The 12,146-nt window shown below is 47.3% G+C and overlaps 1 protein-coding gene across 1 annotated transcript in view; it reads right to left on the minus strand.

Moving 5' to 3' along the window:
* The window catches only part of LOC149355260 (condensin-2 complex subunit G2-like), a 126,518-nt gene that overhangs the window by 73,643 nt on the left and 40,729 nt on the right, over positions 1–12,146 (minus strand). Inside the window, exon 8 of the mRNA XM_089583732.1 lies at positions 6,664–6,756. Within this exon, the coding sequence (XP_089439858.1) occupies positions 6,664–6,756 (93 nt within the window). The remainder of the gene's footprint in view (positions 1–6,663; positions 6,757–12,146) is intronic.

Raw genomic sequence — 12,146 nt, forward strand, 5'->3', positions numbered from 1 at the left:
GAAAGGGGTAGAGAGAGGGTAGAGGAGAAGGAGAGGGTAGCTTTCCCTCAGAGGGTAGCTTTCTTCCCTCATGTTCCCTCTCTCGTTGTGCCCGCCACTGTTGCGCCAGGAAACGGACCCTTCACCTTGCATAGCTGGTGCTCTCTGTCATACCCACGTCAGACTCCCGACGCGCGAGAGCTATCAGCATCGGAATCATGCGGACAACCGCACGGTGGTGATGGGGCACACTGCTCAAGCAGTTTCATTTTTGCTATGCCCTATCATTTTTCACTGCTGCTGAGCCTGAACTCTTGTAGTGCCACGTGGTATCACATTCCAGAAGCGAAAGCAATGCAGGTGCGTCGATGGCACTGGAGCACGATGCGTTGTCAACTGCAGTCACTCGTTGATGCTCCTCTCATGTCAGTTCATACTTTATAGTCATGAAACTTTTCTGCCAGATTTCGTAACTCAGCACAAGCTAACAGATAGTCAGCTTAGCGAGTTCGTTACATCAAGGTCAACCGCCGCTACACATTCATTACACGGATTCGTTGCATTCGTTACGTTAGGGATTCGTTACACTGTAACATTCATTACACATCAGCATCAGCAGCAGTGATAAGGGAGGGGTTCGATCCCCAGTGCTGCAAGGTACCCACCGGTGATACAATGGGTACAAGTTTTCCCCTGCCTGATGCTCGGCTTCTTTAGGGTGAATTGCTTGGGAAATGGGTCTCTGACCCCACCTTGAGAAGTGGAGTCAGAGACCCATTTGAACGTTGAACGTTGTACGTACATCAGTAGGTTTTGTAACTGGCACAAGGCGCGAGTTTTGAGGCGGGTTTTCACCGATGTTTTTTTTTGCCCGCATTCAACGGGAATTTCGAGGCGCAGTCTGTCCTTCCCACGCAGTGCACCCCTGAAGAGCTGAGCACTAGGCTGAGGGACCGCATGTTCCCACAGGATTGACAGGCTGGGTAGACCGGCAGCCACGGGAATCGAACCCCCGACCTCCCGTAGCTGAGGCGAGCACTCAAGCACGAGGCCACAACTGCTTCTGATCCTGCTGTGTGCCAGTGGATCAGGGAGAGAGTTCTGCGTTCTGTGGTCAGAACTGCAGGCGGCAGTGTGTACTGTGGGAGTTCCCTGCAGAAGGGCTTGCTTTCTCCTCACATATGAGTGAAAGGCCGTTGCACTAGAGCGAGCGCTCGAAGCGCGTTCGAACCGCTTTGGCCGAAGGGTGCTGCTGATCCTGCTGTCATAGCCTTTCTCGATCACACAGGCAACAGTGTATTTTGCCTTCCCTTTCCCTATTTTGGGTCATTGTTCAGTTTTATTGTACAGTTCATAGTCTCTCTGAGCCATCATGCATATTTCTCTGCCACCACAGCCGTGGCTTCATGGTAGAGCACCCACCTCGGCTTCGGGAGGTGGTGGGTCCGTCCCTCCGCCAGCCGGGCGGGCACCCACCGGTTTTCTCAAAATGGGCTCAAGCTATGCCCTGGCCTGGTGCTCAGCATCCTAGGGTTGCATTGCTTGGGAAAGGAGCCTGTGCCTTCAAATCCCGTCACTGTGGGCAAAGAGTCACAGGGAACCTAATCTCTACCCAACCTCTGCCAGCCTTTGGCTTGCTTTACAGGTTCAAGCCAACTGAGCCCGGCTGAAGAGAGAGAGAACTTATGCAACACACATCTCCATCGCCATGAAGTTTTCGGTCTGCCAAAAGAGTTTCCCCCCAGCCGTACACGGGCTAGGCCAGGGCCAGACCCCTTCCCAAGTGCAAGTCTCTTGCACAAAGTGCATGGTGGACCCCCACACCAGAGATCTTGTACCAATTTAGGTTTGGTCATCCTTGGGCTTGAAAGCCCTCCCATTAAGCGCGGCGGACCGGCCAACTACTGCCACCCCATTGGTCGTGTGTGGGTCACACCCACGAGCTTCGGACAGGCGGCGTCGCTACTCCCCATGGTGCACTTCCGTGATGTGCACCCCTGCCAGACGCCGAGGCGCCCTTGACTTTGGGTAGTCTCTTCGTGCCACGCTGCAAGCAAGAGCCAGATTCTACCAACTTTTATCAAGTGCCTTGGATTTGACGCCGGCCATGGTGCACTAGGTTAGGACCTACCGCCTATGTACCGGCAGCGCGAGTATGGGCTTCATCCCACACCCCTTATGGTCTCACAACGGTACTACTCACAGACTCTCAAGGGATGCAAGTGCCAGTTCTGCTTTCGCATCGTCCTCATTCTTTAGCCTGCTCAGATGCCCGAAGGCCTCAGCGTTTCCCAGAGATGGCCCTGGTTACCCGGAGGGGGAACGAGGACAGACTCAAGCAGTGCTCCCGAGTGGTCTTAGGGCTCGGGTTACACAGGGGTGACCCTACCCCTGATAACTTTGGCCAGCGGGGATTTCCCTGGAGCGAATCTGCTTGAGACTTAGCCACAGCAGCCTAACCCTAGGCTGCCGCGGCATATGAACTCTCTCACTTTAAGTCCCAAGAAAGGGTTACCACAAACCCTTCCCAGGATCATCATTCATGTCGCCTCCCATTAACTGGATTACAGGAGTGCGCAACTACTCCCTGCGTTACGCCTAGGGCCTTCATCACCAGTACCCGCACCCCGCCAGGTTACAGGAGGACGCTACCCCTCCCAGTGTTAGCCGCCCTGGGAGCAAACCTAGTACTCCACAGCCCCAGCCACAGACTTAGATTGTGGCCAGGTAGCCGACCCTCCGGTCGACAGCCGACAACAGCACACCAGTCAGTCCAGCCCAACATAAGCGAAACTGCTAATGTTCTGGTTAGGGCTGCAGTTCACCACACCCGAAGAACAACCAACCCCGAGGCACTGTACTCCCGTTAGGGAGCATAGATTTTAACCCTATTTTAATAGGGTCACCTCAGGTGAGAGCTCACCCATGTTTTTGGGAACCCAATCTCAGCCAGCCTTTGGCTTGCTTCACAGGCTCACGCCAGCTGAACCCGGCTGAAGAGACAGAGAACTTATGCAACACACAGCTCCATCTCCAAAAAAGGGCCGCAAGTGGGCTTATACCATACTGGGCAGACTTAGGGTTGTTTGACGGCGGAACAAATCACAGGCCCGTCAACACAACGGTTTGGTCCAGGACCCTTTTCCCAAGCATTTTACCCCAGAGAAGCCGAGCACCTGGCCAGGGGAAATCTTGTACCCATTAGAAAACCGGTGGGTACGCAGCGGCACCGGGGATCAAACCCAGCACCTCCCCCGAATGTGAGGCGGATGCTCTACCACAAGGCCACCGCTTCGTTTGCACCAGGGGATCGATTGCAGGCGGCAGGGGCGCTTCGGTGCAGCATAGAAGCGGCAGAACTGCCACTATAAATAAAAAATAATTCAAATTTATAGCTCATACACTGTTACAGGAGAGATGAGATGAAGCGAAAGCCTGGTGCCCCATTTATAGCCAGTGAACGTACTGAAAATGGTAGTAACAATGATGAAGCCAGACCGGTGCGAGGGGCCCTGCTTGAAGAGGGCCGCAATTCTGAAAACAATATTTTAGCGTCCTCAAGAACCATGCACCCTAAACTCGGGAAACAGCGTATGTAATGCGAGCATATGGTAAGGCTCGATTTGAAATGCCATTAGGCACATGTACACTATGAAGCACGCTATTTTTTAGCATATGCCCCATATGCCCTTTTTATACTGGCGCATACTGAGACTGAGACTGAGTAGCCGCCAGTGCAACTGCATCCCTGCATTTTTCATTGCAACTGAGAGCCACGACTGGTTCTGCTGCTTCAATCAATGAAAAAATGTTTAAATTCCCTAAAAAGATCGAAGTTAGAATATGGGCCCAAGAGTTGACCACCCTGATGCAGAACTCTGTGACAGCCTTTTATATATATCTAAACAAAAGATGTACTCCTGCTGGGGAGCGGGACAGACAGTGGGAAGACGAAATTCCCGAAAGAATATTTATGAGCAACTGCAAGTAAAAAGAACAGTAACCAGTCTGAACAAGCCGGCCAAAACATTGTTTATATCACAGAGCATTGCTTATCCATTGCACTGTGTAGCTAAATGGAGAATAAGTGCCACAAACGATACCTTTCAGTAGTTTTGAACCATTTACCCATGGGCTAAAGTTGCTAATCATACGCTCAATCATATCTACAGACAAACAGCCTGCACTTAAATGCCTTATGTTGCACTCCCAGCGCAGGATATTGCAGCTCCATGCTCACCTGCTGTTCACCTCAACAATGCAGAGCAATCCATGTTGCCAAACGAGACTAGAGCCACCAGGAGAAAGCGCTCTATAACTACTGAAGTGATGATGGTCTGGCCACATTTGTGCACAGCAACTGACAGTACATAATTAAAACTTTCTGAAGGTGCAGGCAGCTAAAGAATGGGAAATGCAAAAATAAGAAAATGCTTAGCCGTTCTTTCCCAGGCACTGTTCCTACGAAAACTGGAAAGCCCAACCAACAAAATTTATTTCTAGACAGCGGTAAGTTCTCACTTCTAAATTTTTCATATGAACAAGAAGGCATTTTATGCCTTCACTTCTGCCCAGTGAACATAGTGAATGGTACAGCAATACCATATTGGTCCAGAAGCAAACCCGTTCTTCACAAAGCACAACAACGCTGACAAGTGCCATGAAAGTGAATTTTATCTAAATTGAGAGTCTGTCATAACAGATAGGCTCCAAAAAGTTGTTTTTAGCCATCAGGCGCAAAGCTCCTCATAATGCACTGCACATTCCAGACCCGCAATTCTGTACCTCTTGTAGTACTATACACGATTTTAGTTTCGATACCTGGGCGACATCATGTTTGTTTTAATCGAGCACCGCCTGCCGCTGACGCCATCGTGGGCTGATAATGTGCGGCCCATGGGCTGCAAACGAAGCAGTGTGTGATCTCTGGAAGTGTCATCCGCCCGTTTCATTCCTGTCAAACCTAGAAATTGTGCATGAGGGTTCGCCTCGTGTTCATCCTCATGTGTGCTAAGCCGTTAGCACCTGCAACAACAAACCGAGAGCAGGCAGCCATTCTGTGACAGAGCGATCAGCATCAGTGAGTGCCATGCTCGAAGCTCACGCGTGTAGTTTTTGTCACCGGTTGCCTGTAGGGCAAACGTGGCATAGTGTTGCATGTTGGAAAAACTAAAGAAAAATGCGTTGAAACTCAAGATAGCAGAGAGCAATCGAATATATACTTCTTCATGGAACATAATTTCTCACGAACGCTTTCAATGCCTCCATGCTTGGACATGGCGAGTGCGAAAATTTAGGTGCAGAGCTTGCGACAGAGTACCCAGTTCACAAATTGAACATTTTGGAAACAACAGCGAGTACATGACCAAAACGAATCCACGTCTGATTGTAGCAATGTTTGTTTGCGGAGATAGGCGAGATGAAACTAAATTTCGGTGCCTCATATGCCGCTCGCGTAAGGCTGTTTGTAACGAGCAATACAGGCCAGTTCACTGAAAGCAATTCGCCTACTCTGCTCTAGCCAGTGCTCACTGGTTCACAAATACAAGAAAATATGCAATTACATGGTCTGATAGGTTGGTAAAGTAATGGAACGCTATTAACCCTTACTGACAGGCTGAATCGCTGGACCTGTGTTGAGAATTCCAATCTCAATCGGGTAGCATTGCTCAAGTCGATGCGTTTGTTGTATCTCTGGCATGGTTATGCATAGTGTGGACTTTTTACAGTGCATTCTATGTGATTTCATTCGAATAATTTATTACAATACATGGCAGAGTTTACCATCCTGTGCATGCCGTGTGTTTTTTCTTCTTACGTTGCCGTAGATGCATTTTTTCTCACTTTGCAGTTGGGTCAAAGTTCGTGTCGCCGCTTCCATTCATGCCATGTCGTGCAATTTAAATTAGTATTTTCGTCCTAACGACAGGTTTATCATTGTTTTTTTTTCAGGTTGCGATGCCCACACCTTCCCGACACTGGCGATCATGTGGGGTGGTGAAACGAAGTTGTGACCAAATTTGTGAAGTCCTTGCATCATATACTGCTGAATTAAAACAGCTCTGCCAAGGCCATTCAAAAACTTGTTCTCTTAAAATTATGCACAGAGTATATAGTTTGGTAAACCAGGTGCTGCGCTTTGTTCCGCCCCAAATATTAAGCACAGGCAGTGGGTTTGTTTCTGTCTGCATTTCATTCACGAAGTGCGCTGACGCTTAAGCTTTTTATTGGTGCAGGTATTTTTGTTCACCAACTACGTCCACTGCCAATGCAAACTCGGGACCCGCGCCAAAGCGGTGAAGAAGTAGACATCGCAGACGCGCTGAGACCTTCGCATAACATGGTGAGCGTACATACTGGCGGCAATTTTTTTTTTTCCTACTTTCGTCGACTATTTCCGCAACCAGCAATAAAACAGTGATGTCTAGAGGATGTTGGCGTTCCGTACAACATTGCTACTTTTGTTGTACAGACGCAAACACGCGCTTGACCGGTGGCTACGCAGCCAGGCATTGCTCCGCCGCTGGATTGTGGAGGACGACAGGGGAGGACGGCAACAGTGGGGTGTCGCGCAGCGCCCGTGTTAGAGAGTATTTTTCCCCTCCCCTGCCCGCTCCTCGTAAAATGCTGTATGTAACTACTATGCCTAACCTTCAGTCAACTACAGATGCAAAGAGCACCCACCTTGAGACCACGCCAGAGGATAGGCAGGTAGCATCGGTAGAGCATCTTGGCGAAAGCTCTGTCTTTCCGTGCAGCATGTAGCCCTTTCAAAAACTGCAAAAGGGACATCCAAGCCTATCAATCTGCAAGCCTAAAAACAGTCTAAACTAACAGACTTAGGCAAGATGACAATGAAAGACGGAAAAGGCTGCCCATGTACAAGCAAGAGCGCAGCACTGCATTTGTCTGCTTTCTCCACACCAATTCAAGAGCTGCTTCTTTCACAATAGTACACAAATCTGGTTAAGAAACAGCTGAATTTAAAACTGTTTACATTTCAACAGACAATAAGCACAAAAACGGACACGCTGACTGTTCTGTAAACGATTAATGTACTGCTTCAGCAGGATGAGCACAATATAGAAAGCGGTTTAAAGTGCAGAAAGTCGTATTTAGCAGGTTACAGCAAGAATGCATGCCAACATAAAAATTTCAAAACTATATCACCAATGTATTTTGAGAATGCCTCAACTGTCATAAATTTGTCCACGCTTTGGTCACTGCAGCACATCAGTACATTAAACTACCCTCATGAATGAAAAAAAAAACTCCTGTGTGTTTTATCTGTTATTGTATTCACTATCAGAGGCATCTGAAAGACGACATGCAGACAATCTACACTACACTATGCCACCAGGAAAATTAAATGCAACAACGTATCAAGCTAGCAAGTTCTGAAGGCAAGGATAAGCAGGTATTGAAAGAACATCAGCGTTACAGCTTTCTGCTCTTCAGTCACTGCCACGGGTAATTCACAGCCAATACACTCATCACAATGGCCAGTGGCCAGCTCATTAACTTTTGACACAGTTTTTCTTCAGACACCACCATAAATGCCAATATCAGGTGACTGATTTAAAAACTGATTGGAGGTCAATGGGCAGACCCGATGGATATAGACTCATTCCGGAACCTTTGATGGCATGACGCATCATACACATTTCTTTCCATCCATCCTTATTGCACACTCAGTCGTCTTTGTACTTCTTTAAACATGCACGCTTCTACTTCCTTTCCCCTTGAGACCAGGATCCCCTGTCTGACATGGATGTGCTCACCGAAGGCATACTGCTGCTTGGATGGCTCACTGCACATCTTTAACACTTTGTGCACCGCTTAATGAAGGTCCTGGTTCCATAAGACCCACTCAAAAGCACCACACAGTGTGTCAACCCTTAATTGCCGACCCTGGGCTGTACTCATCATGGGAGATCATAGCAATATCATCAATGACGAGTCCCACGTGCCTGGCCCAATGTTGCGCTGCTCCCAACGCAAAAGATGAGTTATGGCTGGCAATTGCATTACTTGCAATTTTCAATACTACAAGGCAGTAGTTTTCCATAAAAAAGACAAGTTTCACACCTTTCGCGCATGTTTTAAGCCTGACAACGATCATTTCTTAATGGCATCACACATGAAGAATGGCAGCGGTGACGAAGTCCCGAGCAAAAAAGCAACTTCTAGGAGGAGTCCTGACACCAGCATTGCTGACGATCTAGAGTTTGTTTCCGACAGTGACTCTGACTTTGTGAGTTGGAGACTGCTTCAGATGATGAGAGCAACAGCGACGACAATGACAGTGGGATGCTGGGTAGTGCACACCAGCCACTAATGATGAAACCTTGTTTGTGTTGGGATGAAGCAACGTCTATGCACTTTTCCATGTATTACAGCGTGTTAGATAAAATAAATACAACATATTTCTGTACGGTAAAAAAAAATGGCGATTTTGGTATGTTTTTCAGGAATTAATATTGCAGTTAAAGGGCTAAAACATCAAGGGAAGCTTGCACACAACCACTTCAATGGCAGTGTGGCATCTGGTGCGAGCACGCCACTTCGATATCTCAGCTGCTCTTCTCTGCTCACTTTACTTCCCACCTTCCATGGCAACCACCCAGGGGGCTGTTGCCGCTGCAACCCCCCTCAGGTTGCACATTCCTCTGCCCGTGTCAAAAATCTCCATCCACGGTGGCCACCTTCTGGACTCTCCCTCATCTCCCCTACAAGTGGAGAGGGGAATCTCTCCACTTTTTTATCTGCTAACAGGAGCAGGTGGAGGACACTGCCGACGGACTTGTGTTGTGTTGGGTTTAATGGCACATAGGCACCCAAGGTCATCATGCGCCAAGCACAAGGTATAGAAAAGTTTTCGGCAGAATTTTATAAAAAATGAAGTGATCGGTGGTGTACAGAGCCTAAAATGTTATTTTTGCTACCCAGTGATGCCAACACAAAGATATTTTAAAGATGGCCACTAGTAAATGCATTAAAGAAAGCCGGGTAACCTCTGCAATCCTCCTTGGCTGGGCAAGGATGTCGAGGCTCCCAACCAATCAAATAAAGACCTCAGCCTTTTTCTCAGGATGAGAGAGTGGCTAAGGTGTGGTTCAAAAAATATGCTTGTTGTAAAAAGCTGACCATTATTTATTACATCTACAATTTGTCTAAAACACCCGCTATGTTTCAAAACTTAAAAACCTGTGAAATGTCAACAAGTGCATGTTCACCTCAAAGCAAAGTTGGGTGGAATGGCATGTGTTCATTATAAAAAACTGCAAAATGCTCCTTCCTCAGTGTTTCTAGTTTTCTGCATGAAAATAAAACGTGGTTTATTGTTACCTCATCTTGGCATAATTCACATTGTGGCTTGTCTTGTTTTGTTGGTAGGAAATTATGCGCGAGTGCGCGTGCCCTATACGAAGACGACAGATAACCACTTCTTTGAAACGCTCCTGGCGAGTGCAGGACTGCCACTCCCCTAGAACTGGCTTTATTAAGTGTAGCTTGTTATTTACCTCATTGTTCCAAGATGACTGCCATTTTTGTCTGATGTTACGATGAACTAAGTTAATGCATTCAAGCAGCCCAGAAGTCTGCCCTCTCGTTGCTTTTAATTGCAATATGACTCAGTGCCCAGCAGTTTTGTCCTTGAGCTGCAGCTGTTACAATGTTGTGTATCATGTCATCAAGTATAGGAGTGATTGCAATTCTAGAGTAGAGAGCAGCAAGTAAACATAATGAGCCTGTAAATAAAACTGTTTGTGAGGTTCTCATTTCCTATGTGTTCAATGGCTACACAGATGGCGTAACACTCGGCAGTGAAGATGGATGCACACTGCGGAACCCTTACTATTTCATTCCAATTCCCTCGTACCACTGCACTTCCAATGTAAACACCTGCTTTTGAGCCATCTGTATAAAAAGGTTTGAAATTACTGTATTTTTCCTCGAGTGCAAGAAATTCTTGTAATATATGCTGCTGTGGAGTTTGTTTTTTGTGGAACTGTGTAAGAGTGAAATCAAAGATTACAGAAAAATGGTACCATGGAGGTAATGGATCTCATCTTCGAGCAATGCCAGGTAATGTGTGCAGTATGCAGAGTTTTTGGCACATCTCTTCAAAACGCAACAGCAGTGGCTGGGTACTTTGTAGTTTGTTGTAAAACAATGTTCTAGATGGGCACTTTGTGACTGTTTGGTGACAGATGTGTTTAGGTAGTGAACGGATTTATAGAATGCATGAACATGCAAGCACTGTTCTTCTGTGTGTAAGTGATGGTTCGTCAGTTTCTACATAAAGGCTATTTATGGGTGGCATTCTGTATGTACCAGTGGAAGGACTCAAATCTAAATTATGTACTGGATCCAGTCGTTTAAGGTCTTGCTGACCCATATAGTATGCACCCATAATCCAGGGTAGAGCATACTACAGAGCGGTAAATTTGTAACAGACATGTCCTGTCGGCACCCCAGTGTTTTTTCGACAGCACTTTGAGTACGGTCAGGGATCGAGAAGCTCTCTATTTCAACACGTTTACCATATTTACTCGCATAATAGGCGCACTCGCATATTAGGCGAACCCCCAGTTTGGTCGCAAAAAATCTGATTTTTTTATTTCGGCACATAATAGACACACCCCAAACTTGCAACTGTTATCAATACTGTATTACACGATTGCAAGTTGACGCCCTCCTGCCTCCTCCATCTCAGGAGAAAAAAAAAAACATGCACGCACATTCCACAACCCAAGCTTATTTTAAAGGGATACTGAAGCAAAATGTGAGAATTGAACAAAAAGGCTGAATATAGATTCTCGGAATGTGATTGCACCGAAATCTAGTCGTCACTGCGCATATTTTTCAGCGGATGGTTTTATTTTCGATGTTTCATGAGCGCGCGCCAAGCCCTCCCGGTCGGCGCGAGGTGGAAAGCGTGACGTCATGGCACCCTCCCGCGGCGACAAATATGGCGGCGCCCTTCGATGCATGAAACCTCGCTTCGGACTGGTTGCGTCGTTGTTACTGGCTTCTTCAGCGCGTTCACTGGCCATAAATGGGCCACCAGTCTTTCGCTTCATCTGCTGTTGCACATAAGAAAACTTAAAAGTAATAAATTTGCTTTATTTTTTATTTAGAGTGATGATTCTGCCCCTTTAGGCTAAGAGGGGTGTCGGTTTGTTGACAACAATGCTTCCCCTCCTAACCACCAGATGGCGCCACTAGTGTGAACATCGTCGTGCTTCTGTTTTAAAAGCGAGAATGCTAGAAATGGCACAAGGTCCGGACAGAGTAGCTGCATTTAGCGGACGTAAGCGTGCATAATGTTATGGTATGTAGACAGCATCGATTAACATTTTGACATATCTGTGTACGCCGTGAGCAGACGACAGACATAGAAAAGCCGCGAGTAGCGATGGCAATCGTGCTTCTGCGGGAACGGTGGGCGCGCGGGTGTTATGACGTCTAGTCGCAGCTTCCACAGGCGGCCACCAGGTGCAACGATACGGCAATAAATCGCGAAAAAAAGCATGTTATCCGCCTTTTTCACTAAAATGCTTGTCATATTTATCAATTTTAGCAGTCAAGCTTTTGTTTACGTGCAAAAGAGCAGCTCCAAAAGTTTGGTTCAGTATCCCTTTAACAAAGTTTTTGCTGAGCTGACTACCAGTCCTTACTAGTGTGGCTGCCATCGCAGTTGCTGTGGACCCACAGCACATGCAACGACATCGCATGGACCAGCCACACATGCCGAATTCCACACACAGTTTTCAGGAATGCTCACTTTACACGTCTGTTTCTAAAGTACCGTCTCCAACCGGAAACCTTCCCGACTTCAGCCCACAAAAACCTTGGCACTTGGAGTCACATGCGAAAATTTAGGCACGCTGCAGTAGCAACTGCTGCACTTCTCGGCCACGTCGAATTTCCGGCCAGCCGCATGCTTGTCGGGTTTGAGAGCAAACTCCCAGCCGTGTAGCTATTAAAGTGCTTGCCCATCGTGCTAAGAGTGCAATGCTCAGTGGCTGCACACGAAAGCCACAACTACGGTGAACTAACACACTACCACAACTCCCGTGCCCTTACAGCCACAAAAAGCTGGAGCTGGTGATACTGATGCTGACAAGGATAACGGGAGCTCGCGGCAGAGGAAAAAGTTG

This window comes from Amblyomma mixtum, chromosome 3, assembly GCF_055824585.1.
Source record: "Amblyomma mixtum isolate Tamu chromosome 3, ASM5582458v1, whole genome shotgun sequence".
Taxonomy (NCBI): domain Eukaryota; kingdom Metazoa; phylum Arthropoda; class Arachnida; order Ixodida; family Ixodidae; genus Amblyomma; species Amblyomma mixtum.